This window comes from Mesoplodon mirus, assembly GCF_964341445.2.
Source record: "Mesoplodon mirus genome assembly, chromosome: 5".
NCBI classification, from domain to species: Eukaryota; Metazoa; Chordata; class Mammalia; order Artiodactyla; family Ziphiidae; genus Mesoplodon; species Mesoplodon mirus.
In genome coordinates, this window is record NC_138980.1 from 48,455,962 (window position 1) to 48,470,519 (window position 14,558).

At 41.9% G+C, this 14,558-nt stretch overlaps 1 protein-coding gene across 2 annotated transcripts in view; it reads left to right on the top strand.

Moving 5' to 3' along the window:
• The first annotated feature begins 6,304 nt into the window (after positions 1-6,304).
• CLINT1 (clathrin interactor 1) overlaps positions 6,305-14,558 on the top strand; it is a 67,017-nt gene continuing 58,763 nt past the window's right edge. Inside the window, exon 1 of one of the 2 annotated variants that reach the window (XM_082621582.1) lies at positions 6,305-6,541. In XM_082621582.1, coding sequence (XP_082477708.1) covers positions 6,501-6,541 — 41 coding nt within the window. In that variant the 5' untranslated portion in view covers positions 6,305-6,500. The remainder of the gene's footprint in view (positions 6,542-14,558) is intronic. The other variant, XM_082621583.1, reaches the window with a different exon arrangement.

Sequence of the window (14,558 nt, forward strand, 5' to 3'; positions counted from 1 at the left end):
TGCCTCATTAGCTCAAAATTATCTTTCCACCTTCACTTTAGATGTCACTTTCCCAGAGAGGCCTTTCCCTGCCCTTGTCCCTATCCCATCTTCAGGAAACACCACCATTACATTCTCTCATAGCACCCTGTTCTTTTTCTTCTACAGCATTCTTCATCGTGTGCAATGATAGCTTTACCACAGCATTATTTGTTTAACATCCACCTACTCCTTCAGACTAAACATCATGAGAACAGGAATTCGTGTCTGTTTTCACAGGATGATTTTGGCAATGGGGTAAATGCCCAAACACATATTTATTTAAAGACTTAATGAACCTGTTATAATACCCTCTCCACATCACCCACAATCTCTGAATACAAACGATTTAGCAATGATAACAGATCTTATTTAATCCGTCCTTGTTACATGTCAATCAGTGTGCTAGAAATTTAATGTATGTCATCACATTCACGGCCCACAACAAAGTCCTATGAGTCAGGGACTCTTTTCAGCCCCATTTACCCAGAAAGGGCGCCAAGGCATGAGAGGTCAAGGAATTCAGTCAAGGTCACACAGCTATGGGTTGTGAACCAAATCCCACTGATACCACCGCCTTCTTCTGACCTTCTTCCCCCACCCCCCCACCCCCATTATATTGCCTCATTAAACATCTCCCTCTGGTTTTTGCTTGTTTGTTTATAAGTCTATCTTCCGTATTAGACTATAAGCCCCTTGGGTAACAACAGGTTTTAGTCAACTATTTAACCCTACTGCACACTGCAGATGCTCTATAAACACTGAATGTCAACTCTTTCCTACCAGAAAAGCACGTCTTGCGCTGACTGACCTCCCCCCTCACCTCCAGTCTTTACCCACATTCATTCTGTTTATTAAAGAACAGTGGTCTCTCAGACTCTTTTGATGTCCACTGCAGTGAGCTCTTCCACTACAGCACAATTCTTTTAATGAACTGATAAAGAGTTCAAGGACCAGCAAAGCCTCCTGTGAACTCTGAACACCTGGGGGCTTTCCCAGGACACTTGCCCTTATCCAGAAAGACCCTGCCTCAGAAACCAGCCAGCCCATCCTTTCTGACATCCACCCAATTCACTCCTGAATCTCACTTGACAAAGCAGGATCAGTTCCCACAGTCACAGGCTGCCTAGTTGCTTCACTGACGGCAACTTGGATTCCTGTGAATAGAGCTTCAGAGGCCCAGCCACTGGGAGCAGCACATCTACTCTGGGCTTGCCTGTGGTCGGGGACAGAGCATTCCAGGAGGCAGGAAAATGATTGCAAGAGCACTTCTGCCTCCATCTCACCTACGGCCAGCACCTGAGCATTCTTGCAAAAGGACTTGGAATGTGTTAGCCCTTTAGAGAACCTACCAGGCTCTCTGAATAGGTCCACCCAAGCCCTCTAACAGCCCTGAAAGGAGACTGAATTTCAGCCAAGAAGAGCCCAACTGTCAGCAGAACAGAGAGTTAGCGAGGGCATGCCCTCCTACCAGCTTACCTGCTGCACGATGCTGTGGCTCCACTTAACTCCTTACTTCTTCATTGCTTCTTTTTCTTTTCAATTATCCCCATGGCAGTCTTTTTTCTTTTGCTCTCCACAACCCAACTTCTGTGTGATGTGGACCAAAAAAAAAAAAAAAAGTCAGAGCTAGAAAGAACCTTGTGTCATCTAACCCAAGGCATCCCAAGCCCTGGCAAAATCACTTAAGAGGTTTTTTAAAATACAGATTTCTAGACCCTACCTTAGACCTGCAGTACTAAATAACTATTGTTTTTGTCTGTCGAGGCATGGCTTTCTTCAGAGTTTCTTCAGAGAACTTTTCTTTCCCAACTCTACATGGTTCTCCTAGGACTAGCAATTCCATAATGCATGGCCTCAAGATAGGTACATGATCCAAATTGGGCTAATCAGTCATTCCCAGTGCCATTAGACTCACTGGATGAAAGATTAAAGTGTCCCTTTCCACTGGTTGCCTAATCAAAAAAAATGCAACCCACTCTCCACACAGTAGTAGCCCTATTTCCTGCCAACTAGAAGAAACTTATCTGCAATGAAGGAAAATGAAAATCAGAGAGAGTTCTGACCATATCTGCTAAGTTCCTGAGGCAAATTCTATCTCCGAACTCCTCTGTCTCCTGGGTCAACAAATTCTCTTGCTTTGCTTAAGCTAGTTTTGGGAGTTTCTGTCACCTGTGACCGAAAGTATAGGGATTAATACATCTACTGAGTCAAGAACTCAAAGGTTAGGAAAGAGAATCTGAAATTTTGAAAGATGTGCAGGGATTTCTGATGTACGGCTAGGTGTAGGATATTCTGATAGACCAACCCCTCAGCTTATAAGGATAAAAGCTGAGATCCACATAAGGGATTTGATAATAATGGTGAGGTAGAATTTAGTGAGCACTTACTACATGCAGGACTCAATGTGAAATGAGTTATATGTATTGCTTCATTCAATCCTCAGCACATCACTTTGAATTTAGTATGTTTACCATATCTATTTGCTTGTTTACTATGTCTGTTTTATCTCCAATTATACATCTACCACCTTACCACCTAGCACAGTGCCTGCAACATAGTAGGAGCTTACTAAATACTTGCAATATTGAATAAATTTTACAGATTAATACAATTACTAGCAGCAGCAGTAGCATCAAGATTACTAACATTTACTGAGTATTTATTTTATATTAGATTCTATTCTAAGTTCTTCTTAAACATTAGCTTAATTGTCTGAAAAAGCTTTTAAGGTAGGTTTCTGTTATTCCCATTATGATAAGAAAACTGAGTCATGGAGATAGCAAGTAATTTCCCCAAGGTCACATAGCTAGTAAGCAGCAACACTAAGACTCAAACCCAGGCAATCTGGCTCCAGAGTCCCAGTTCACAACCACTATGCTATACCGGTTTAATTAACTTATTCAGAATGACCAAGCTACTGAATAGCAGATACAGAATTTAGGCCTAGGTTTGTCTGAGTCCAAAATCTGCACTTTTTAACCACTACTTTATACTTCCTGTCTGTGGTTAATTGTCTGACAGTTCATGGTAGTCCACATAAATGGTCCTGGGGCCGTGCAATACATAATCTGCATAGCTCTTGTGGCAACCCTCATAATATGATTCGAAACCAAGTATCCTGACTTCTAGAGAGGAATAGTTAGGTGTGATCAAAAACAACACTCACTGGGCCAAATACTGAAACCAAGTTACAACTGTTTGCCTCTTGTGTCAGTTTGGATACTGCAAGAAGCAAAAGCCAAGATGGAATTAGAAGTATAAGAGATTTATTGAAGGATAAATGGAAGAAGGAACAGGAGTATGTGGGAAGAGTTTCAGACTACAAGGAAGTTCTGTCAAGAGAGAAAGGAGAAGGAAGATTGGGTTGGAAGAGAATCTGTCCAGTTGCAGCAAAGCTCTGAGGAAATGTGGGCCAGGTCAGTGGGGAGCCCAAGGCAATGCTGGCCCAGCAGAGGAGTCCTGCTTTGGGCAGAAATAGCCTCACTCCAGAACACCTTGCTCAGTCATTGCCTGGGAGCAGCCCAATGACAGCACAGCCTTGGCATAAATGCTGTGGCTGATCCCCAAGAAGTGGCTGTCGGAGCTGCTGGTCATGCACAGTCCTCTCAACTGGTTCTCTTAAAGAAAGATCTGGCCGGAGCCTTCCCATGGCTGCCACAGCCCTGTACTAGGAATCAAACTCCTCCGGAGGAAATACCAAGGAGCCAGCCATAGGAGAGAAGCAGTGTTTACAATTGCTCCTGGCACATAAATAACACTACTGAGTACATTTGCTTTCAAACCTTGTGTTGGTTTGGCCTTACTAAAAGCCCATTTAGTGAAAAATATGTTTTCCTGAAGAGGGGTAGGTGGGACTTTTTCTTGTTTATTTTTCTACTGTGGACACATTTAAATTGCCACAAAGAAGTTACTATGGAAACTGCTCCTAAACTTGCAAGATAAAGGGTAAAAATGGAACACTTTGTTAAAATGCAAATGATTAGTCTTTAGAGACCAGAGCACTTTTTAACAAACTCTCCTTGTCTGCTTCTTCTGAGTCCATTAAGGGCTCTCTTAAATCAAAGGTAGACAGGCAGGTTTTTTGTGTTATATTCTAGATGGCATTAGTCAACTGTGGAAACACCACAGGTGACGACTCTGGAATAAATCTAGACACTTTCAAACTTGTTGGATCAGGCAAAGTAGATAATAGCATTGTACTCTCTGGGTAACTCTGGTGAAGCTATGAATTACTATGAATGTGCAAACAGGTCGAGGGCAGGGAAGGTGGTTATTTTTATGCCAGGCTCATTCTGCTGGTATACCCTGAACCCGCTTGTTTGAAAGTTAACTTGCTGAGCTCTTATTTATGGAAAGCAGTTTCCCTTTCTTATCTCCCCAGGCCACATTCCACCCTTTGAATCTTGAGCTGGACAGTCCTTTCAACACGAAACACAAACTTCTCATTCGAAAGCCCCATTTCTCTGCCTATCTCTTTACCTGCCCCTCCCCACCCACTCTCCAACTCACTTTACTTCTGTCTGCCTGAGCAATCCTATCTTGACAAAGCTCTCAGATAGCTTTGTCCTGATTTCTGCTTTTTGTACTTTTCTGCCTGGCAATTCTTTCAACTTGCTTGTCTTGTTGAAATCCCGAAGTCTTATTGAAACTCTTTTTCAGAGCTGCTTCCAGTTATTAAGTGGATGCAGTATGAAGGGGTGATTTGACCTGAAGAACTAACTAAGGGGTCACATGTTGTAGATTCTTGATTTGGGATCATTGTTACCTAGCTTCATGACTAGCAGCAATCAATTTCAGGTCTCCTTTGCGAATCAGAGTCGTCATCTGTTCCCTTCACCAGGAATTCTTTTCTTGCAGTTTTTTTTTTTTTTTGCCAGCTCCTTTTTATCATTCAAATTTCAGCTTAAATAAAATGTCATCAGGGGACTTCCGTGGTGGTCCAGTGGTTATGACTCCAGGCTTCCACTGCAGAGGGCACAGGTTCAATCCCAGGTTGGGGAACTAAGATCCTTCATGCCAAAAAAAAAAGTCCTCAAAGAGGCCCTAAATACTCCCTAATGTTATTTGCCTCTAACATCATTCTTCATAACATTATCTTCTGTTTTCTTCAAGCACTTTCTATCTGCAATTATCTTAAATGTTCCCTTGATTACTATGTGTTCCTCCAAAGGACCTTTAAGATCCAAGAGAGCTGAGGCCTTGTCTGTCTTCTTCCCAGCTGCATTCCCCACTCCTGGCACATAGAAAATGCTCAGTAAAAATTTGTAGAATGAAAAAAACTATAAAATTTAAGCAGTTGGACCAAATGAACTTTAAGGTTGCTTGTGGCTTTAACATGAACTGTCAAAAATGAGTAAGTGAAAAATAAAATGACAACAACCATATAAATAAAACAATGAATGCAGTGTGGATGTATACTTACGCTTTAAGAATATACACCTGCCAAGTTCTTGGGCCTGTCATAGTGTTGTACTGCTGGGTTTTTTTTTTTGTTTTTTTTTGTGTGTGGTACGTGGGCCTCTCACTGTTGTGGCCTCTCCCGCCGCGGAGCACAGGCTCCGGACGCGCAGGCTCAGCGTCCATGGCTCACGGGCCCAGCCGCTCCGCGGCATGTGGGATCTTCCCAGACCGGGGCACGAACCCGTGTCCCCCGCATCGGCAGACGGACTCCCAACCACTGCGCCACCAGGGAAGCCCTGTACTGCTGTTTTTATACAGTTTCCCAGGGAGTGTGAACTGAATTTCTGAGCTTTATAATACAACATTTAACAAGGATATCAAGTAGCTGTCTAAATATAAGAACCCCGTATCACAGAATTAGAGTGGGATAGGTTTTAAAATACAATCTCTTCAATTTACAAGGATGTAAACTAAAGCTCTGGGAAGGAAGTATATTTGGACATTTGGAACCAAATTCAGCGTTGCTTCTGTCAATGAGGAATACATATACCAATCACACTTCCTTATATGTAATCATTATTAATAACATAACAATGCTTTATATCTGAAAAACAAGTTTGTGTGACGAGATTCTATACCGGTGGTTCTGAAACGTGAGAATGGAGGATTTGTTAAAGCACAGACTGCCGACCCCACCCCTAAGAGTTTCCGGTTCTGTGGGTCGGGGGCTGGGGAGGGGGGGAGAACCCCGAGAGTTTAAGAGGAACCCTACTAATCTTACCTCAGCAACTCTCTCAGCTTAACTGGCCCGCTTGGCGCGCTGAAAGAACTACAAGTCCCAGCGTGCCCCGCGCGCGACGGGAGGAAAGTCGGACACTTCCGGTCCACGCAGAGCCTCTGTCCCCGCGTCTCGACGTGTCACTGGCGGCGCCGCCGCGGCTGTGGCACGATAAGGCGCTGACTGGGGGAGTTTGAGGCGGCGGCGGCGACCCCGGCCTGGATCTGTCCCGGCGCGGAAGGGTTCTGGGGTCCGTGGGGAACAGGAAAGGGAGGTGGCGGCTCAGCCCGCTCGGGGCACGATGTTGAACATGTGGAAGGTGCGGGAGCTGGTGGACAAAGCGTGAGTATCTGGGGTCAGTTGTGGCCGAGGCCCACGCGGGGGAGGGGCGGGGGGAAAGGGGAGCCCGGTCTGCGCGCGGGGCCTCCCGCGTCACGCCCCCCCGTCTCGGCCGGCCCCATCATGGCGGCGTCCGGTTGTCTCCTCGGCCCCGGGCCGCGTCCCGAACCGCCAGTCTGGGAAGGGACCCTTCTTCGTTCGAAACATCCTCTTAGCCCCCTTCTCTCCTATGCAGGCCGTCCTCACCCTGCCCCTACCCCCACCCTTCTAGGCACAGACACTTTGGTCGGGGAGGGGGCGGGGTTGTCTAGAGATGGGTCAGTGCCCTGGCCGGAGAGCTGTCTTGGCCCCAGGCTTTGGGCTTTGCCTCCTGGGCAGCAGCGAAAGCTTGCGGGTGGAGGACTCACTTCACTGGCTCTCTGTGCACCTCAGAGTGTGGTGCAGAGACCTTAGGCCTGCTCGGGAGGTGTCCTTTACCTTGCTGGGTTTCTTTTAATTCCTAATTAACCTGAAGTGTTGGAGTGGGTGGTAGGTGTAACAAGTGGCCACTGTGGTCAGACTGAAGTTACTCTAGAGGAGACTCATCCTTCGCTTTTCTAACATCAGTGAGAGTAGATCAGCACATAGCTTACTGTGATTCTTTTCCTCTGTTTCCTTTTCCACTACACTTCATTTTTGGAGGGCCACTTGTTCCATTTGGTTTAATTAACAAGTCATTGAATTAACAAGAAATTTCCCCTAAAGAAGGAAACAACCCGGGTTTATATCCTGTTGATCTACTTTTAACTTCCCTGACACGTAAAATGTTGATTTTATAGTTGATTTTCTTTAAGATTAAAGTCGTAACTTTAGTATCTTACACTTAAATTGAGTGTATCAGATAGATGTAACAGTGGTTAAGTAAGGTCTGCTAGGCCAGCAGGAAGTAAAGTTTAAGAATTTTCCCCTTCCTTTCGGGTTTTAGTGATGATACAATGTGCGGTGACAAAAACATTTCATTTGTGCCACTCACCCAACCTAAAATCAGGAAGTGTAGATGGCAAATTCTTCAGGCTTTCTTGACCCCAGAAAAAATAATTCATTAAGAGATACAAACTACTAGGTATAAAATAAATTAGATCCAAGGATGTAATGTACAGCACAGGGAATATAGCCAATATTTTATAATAACTTTAAACAGAGTACAATATATGAAAATACCGAATCGCTATTGTACACCCGAAGCTAATATTATAAATCAGCTACGCTTCAATAAGAAAATAATTCACAGTGGCTTGGGTAATACCTCAGATAGAATTTAGAGTCTGACCATATTTTCAAGTTTTCTGTGCTCCCAAGAAGGCAGTAGAGTGCCTAAGGAGCACAGGTTTGTGAACCTGCAGAGCTGGATTCAAGCTCTGTAACCTTGGCAGATTACTTAACCTTGAAGTGCCCCAGTTTTCTCAGGTGCAATATGAAAATAATGATAGATACTTAGAGTGTTGTTGTGAGAATTAAGGGCTAAGGACTTAGATAGCATATAAAGCCCTTAATACAGTAGGTTTAGATCAGTATGCTTTTGATAACTATAGCAGATGTTCTGCATCAAGAGTAAGATTAAACTTCATTAAGAGAGAAGCTCCATGTTTGAAAAGTGATTTGGTGATTTTGCTTTATCAGCTATTTATTTGACCGTTAAGTTCTCAGTCCTTTATTTTAGGTTTGTTTTGCTATTTATATAACCTTTGCTTTCCAAAGATAAAATAAAATCATGGTGTTTTTTTTCAGATCCAGGTTCGTTGGTTGTTTTTTAATATTTGGTGTAAGACTAGGATACCAGCTTAAATAGTCTTTAAAAATCCAAAAGCCTCTACAAAACTATCTCTTTATTTCTTAGCCAGAGGACAGTGGAAGAAAAACCACTAAAAAAACACTTTCTTTTCTTAGGGGACTAAGTCTGTAGTACTCAAAAATTTGAAGAGACTGTACATTTTTCAGGAGACAAGTCAAGGCAATATTTCTGCTTTAATTGTTCGTTTCATATTGTTTTTATCACCTTTGTTACTAATTTTCAAGTGCTTCAGGTTAAATTTGTCACATAAATAGTTATCAAGTCAATCTAATGGAAGAGCTGCTGTTGAAAAATAACTTCTCTCTTCCTTTTTACTACCCAATTTAGAATGGAGACTTGAACCAAGTTATTCAAGAACATGTAAGAACGTTGCCACCAAGGACTTTTTAAAGCTTTCGTGGGTGTCTGACACATGATATTAGGATTACAACATGAGGTTATTTTACTGATGAATACTCAGAATTTAATTTTCATCTTTCACTGGCAGGAGAGAAGAAATTCTTCCCCCCAAATGAAAGCATTTTACAGAACCAGTAACTGTGGCACTGTGTACATTTAGACTGTTCACCTTAAATTGCTATAATGAAGGTGAAGCAGATCCATAGAACCGCTGTTCTGATTATCAAGGGGATAAGGTGATGAGGAAACTTGCAAATGAGGAAACAATGAAGTGACTAAGGACTGCTCTGAGAGCTTTGTTGAATAGAAATGAGGCTTTATATGATAGAGCACTGGCTAGAGGTTTAGGACACTTGGGTTCAGATTCTGATACTGCCTTTTAAATTAGCCGTATGTCTGATCTGAGGCAGAATCATATGACTCTCCAGACCTTGGATTCCTCATCTTTAAATTGATGGGATTGGGCTAGAGTAAGACTTTTTCCAACTTCGCTGGCATATTGGAGGCATGAATTTCTATCAGGGGGCAAAGAAACAGAGCAAATATTTCATAAGAGCAGATAAATTTTAGAAAGTCATTATCCTCCAGAGACAGTTGCAGCTGAAAAAAGAATTTTGTTTAAATGTGGCAATCAATAAATATTATATTTAAATGCTTTATGCAGTAAATAAGTGCAACCCATGACTCTGGAAAATTAGGACTTTTATTTAGCATATATCCCTACCCATTGAGGTTTACTTCAGAAAGAAAAATGTGGTCTTTGAAAATGTGTCCTCTGGAGCTACTGTTAGATCCAGCATGGTGGCAGTTCTTAAGTATAATGATATATTTCAAATACTGGCTTTTGAGATTTTATGGAAGGTTGGGGAGGTATTTTCCACAATTGTTGCACCTGCTGGTGGTAGTAAATGGCTCTGTTTTGCAGAACATTGTGGAACTGAGGAAAAGCTGATAAAACCATAGGCCAGCCAGAGCTTGGAGTGCCAGTTTCCTCCCACTTGTACTCGAGTTGCATTAAAGAGAGCTGTGGCAGGAAAGGATAAGTGGCACCACTCCCACCAACTGGGAAAAGCTCGACCATCGTCATCCTTTGACCTGCCTCCCTTTATTTGAGGCTGTAATAAAATTGAACATTATTAAAATTGAACATAAAATTATATTTTGTTATCCTGTTTATGGTATAAATTGAAAGTTGCTACAGTTCTGTTGCCTTTTTTCTTCAAATTTTGGAAATGCAGTGAAGGTAACCTGGTAGTGGTCAATCAAACTGCTACTTACTGTTCAAGCCCAGCCAATCCTTCTCTTTCATGCAGGGAGTAGTATTAACAGTAAATCTATTTCATCAGTGGCCCCTATTCTTTTTACGATAGTGATTCAAACAGGGCTGGCCAAGGTCCTAAGGCAACTGCTATAGATACTCCATTTTAAGTTATTCTCTTAAGCATAGCTTGCATTTTTTCTCCCATAAGTTGATTTTTGTTGGTGTTATTTGCATGATTTTAGTTTCTAAATGGTCACATAATGTAATAGAACTGTGGAAACTACTGATCTAGTCTAGCTGACCCCAGAGGGAGAACCCTTTGCTTTTATAGAAAATATTTAATTCAGTTATTTCAACAGATAATACATTTATTATTTATTGGAATAGTACTGTATTTTCTGAACTTGAAAAATACAATACCTGCCTTCAAGAAATTTGCCACTGCAAATTGGTGCACTTGAACTTATCATTGGTTTTCCACTTCAGTCCTCGGATGTGTTCCCCCTATTTCCCTATCTTACCAGTAAATCTCTGTTCAGTTTGCTTCTTAGAACTTGAAAACAAAGGTGATTTTCAGCTTTCTAGTCTCCCCCTATCAACTTTTCTTTAAACCAGTTGTTATTGCTGAAACAGTAAATTCATTATCCTTCCTTCCTCTCTTCTAGTAACTGGACACAAGTAGATATTAAGAAAGACTCTAATTGCAAAGAAAGATGATTTTATCTTTGCCAGCATTTCTTAGGAGTGATTTTCTGTAGTTCAAATTAGTCTGTTTAGTACCATTGCCAAGGTGCTTTTAAAAAGCTCTTAGCTGCCTCTTACATTTTCCTGTGCCCTTCCTGTTTTCAAGTAGTTTTTCATTTGTTTACTATGCATCCACTCAAAGTATTTGGCCTTTTTTATTTTAAGTACCACTTAATAGTACTCACTCCTAGGTTTTACAGTATGACTCCACAGTTGAAGCTTTTTCTATGCCCTTGTATTATTTTCTTACTTATTTCCAATGTTTATTTAATATTTCCTTTAAGAAAAAAAGGAAAAGTATAGGCAACTTAAATAACTTTTTTTAGTCTTGAAGAAATTTTATTGTTTTATCTTTAATATTTAGATCTGTCTGGTTGGAATTTACTCTTTGGCTTTTATTATGAAAGATTTCAAATATATCCAAAACTGGAGGGACTGTTGTAATGAACCTCTGTGTACACAGACCTAACTTCAACAGTCTGACTAGTCTTGCTTTATCTGTGCCTCTGCCTACCACCCCCACTCCGTATTATTTTGAAGCAAATTCCAGACACTGTATCATTTCATCTATAAGTATATCAATCTCCAAAAAGTAAAGAGTCAATCTTTTTTATCATAATCATAATACCATTATCACACCTTTTAAAAAGGATGATTACTTAATATCAAATGCCCAATCAGCATTTGTTTCTCATTTGCCTCATGATTCCTCTTTGATGTTTCTGAGTTGGTGGGTATATCTCTTGATTCTTTTAATGTGTAGGCTCAATCTCTGTCTTCTTTTTTTCCCTCTTAAGGTTTACGTATTAAAGAAACTGAGTTTTTTGTACTTTCCTCAGTTTGGTTTTTGCTAATTGGATCCCATAGGGTTGTTTAAGTGTTTTTCTAACCTCTGTATTTCCTGCAATTTGGTAATTTTATCTACTCACTTGATAAATTCAAGTTCCAATTTGGGGGGCAGCAAGACTACTTCATAGATTCAAAGTACATTTTTAGTACTTGTAATGGGTCTTATGTGTAAAGATTTAGCTCTCTTTAGTCTCAGCTGACTTTACTTAACATTCTGGGACAATGTATTTAACTGTTTATTCTTTTTTTTCCCCTAACGTGTCACTGCATATGAGCTTTCATTGTTTAGTCTAATTATGTGAGTGTGTCCATCTACGTATATATATTTTTGATTTATTTATTTATTATTTTTTTGGCTGAATTGGGTCTTTGTTGCTGCGCGCGGGCTTCTCATTGCAGTGGATTCTCTTATCGCGGAGCACGGGCTCTAGACACGTGAGCTTCAGTAGTTATGGCTCATGGGCTCTAGAGCGCAGGCTCAGTAGTTGTGGTGCTCGGGCTTAGTTGTTCCGCAGCATGTGGAATCCTCCCGGACCAGGGCTTGAACCTGTGTTGCCTGTATTGGCAGGTGAATTCTTTTTTTTTTTTTTTTTCTGACTGGTGACAATGTTCTTTATTCTCTTCCTTCTTTTCTACTGATTTTTTTTTTTTTTTTTTTTTTTTTTTTTTTTTTTGCGGTACGTGGGCCTCTCACTGTTGTGGGCTCTCCCATTGCGGACCACAGGCTGTGGACATGCAGGCTCAGCAGCCATGGCTCACGGGCCCAGCCGCTCCACGGCATGTGGGATCCTCCCGGACCGGGCACGAACCCATGTCCCCTGCATCGGCAGGCGGACTCTCTACCACTGCGCCACCAGGGAAGCCCTCTACTAATTATTTTTTAACATCTTTATTGGAGTATAATTGCTTTACAGTGGTGTGTTAATTTCTGCTTTATAACAGTGAATCAGCTATACATATACATATATCCCCATATCTCCTCCCTCTTTTTTTTTTTTTTTTTTTTTTTTTTCTTTTTGCGGTATGCGGGCCTCTCACTGTTGTGGCCTCTCCCGTTGCGGAGCACAGGCTCCGGATGCGCAGGCCCAGCGGCCATGGCTCACGGGCCCAGCCGCTCCGCGGCATATGGGATCCTCCCAGACCGGGGCACGAACCCGTATCCCCTGCATCGGCAGGCGGACTCTCAACCACTGCGCCACCAGGGAGGCCCTCTCCTCCCTCTTGAGTCTCCCTCCCACCCTCCCTATTCCACCCCTCTAGGTGGTTACAAAGTGCCGAGCTGACCTCCCTGTGCTGTGCAGCTGCTTCCCACTAGCTATCTATTTTACATTTGGTAGTATTCGTAAGTCCATGCCACTCTCACTTTGTCCCAGCTTACCCTTCCCTCTCCCCGTGTCCTCAAGTCCATTCTCAATGTCTGCGTCTTTATTCCTGTCCTGCCCCTGGGTTCTTCATAACCTTTTTTCCCTTAGATTCTATATATATGTGTTAGCATGCGATATTTGTTTTTCTCTTTCTGACTTCACTCTGTATGACAGACTCTAGGTCCATCCACCTCACTACAAAAAACTCAATTTCGTTTCTTTTTATGGCTGAGTAATATTCCATTGTATATATGTGCCATATCTTCTTTATCTATTCATCTGTTGATGGACACTTAGGTTACTTCCATGTCCTGGCTATTAAAAACAAGGCTGCAATGAACATTGTGGTACATGACTCTTTTTTTTTTTTTGCTGTATGCGGGCCTCTCACTGCTGTGGCCTCTCCCGTTGCGGAGCTCAGGCTCTGGACGCGCAGGCTCAGCGGCCATGGCTCACGGGCCCAGCTGCTCCACGGCATGTGGGATCTTCCCGGACCGGGGCACGAACCTGTGTCCCCTGCATCGGCAGGCGGACTCTCAACCACTGCGCCACCAGGAAAGCCCCCTACATGACTCTTTTTGAACTATGGTTTTCTCAGGGTATATGCCCAGTAGTGGGATTGCTGGGTTGTACGGTAGTTCTATTTTTATTTTTTTAAGGAACCTCAATACTGTTGTCCATAGTGGCTGTATCAATTTACATTCCCACCAACAGTGCAAGATGGTTCCCTTTTCTCAACACCCTCTCCAGCATTTATTGTTTGTAGATTTTTTGATCATGGCCATTCTGACTGGTATGAGGTGATACCTCATTGTAGTTTTGATTTGCATTTCTGTAACGATTAGTGATGTTGAGCATTCTTTCATATGTTTGTTGGCAATGTGTATATCTGCTTTGGAGAAATGTCTGTTTGGGTCTTCTGCCCATTTTTGAATTGGGTTGTTTTTTTTGATGTTGAACTGCATGAGTTGCTTGTAAATTTTGGAGATTAATCCTTTGTCAGTTGCTTCATTTCCAAATATTTTCTCCCATTCTGAGGGTTGTCTTTTCGTCTTGTTTATCTTTTCCTTTGGTGTGCAAAAGCTTTTAAGTTTCATTAGGTCCCATTTGTTTATTTTTGGTTTTATTTCCATTTCTCTAGGAGGTGGGTCAAAAAGTATCTAGCTGTGATTTATGTCATAGAGTGTTCTGCCTATGTTTTCCTCTATGAGTTTTATAGTGTCTGGCCTTACATTTCAATCTTTAATCCATTTTGAGTTTATTGTTGTGTATGGTACTAGGGAGTGTTCTAATTTCATTCTTTTACATGTAGCTGTCCAGTTTTCCCAGCTCCACTTATTGAAGAGGCTTTTTCTGCATTGTATATTCTTGCCTCCTTTATCAAAAATAAGGTGACCATATGTGTGTGAGTTTATCTCTGGGCTTTCTATCCTGTACCATTGACTTATATTTCTGTTTTTGTGCCAGTACCATACTGTCTTGATTACTGTAGCTTTGTAGTATAGTCTGAAGTCAGGGAGTCTGATTCCTCCAGCTCTGTTCTTCTTTCTCCAGATTGCTTTGGCTATTCAG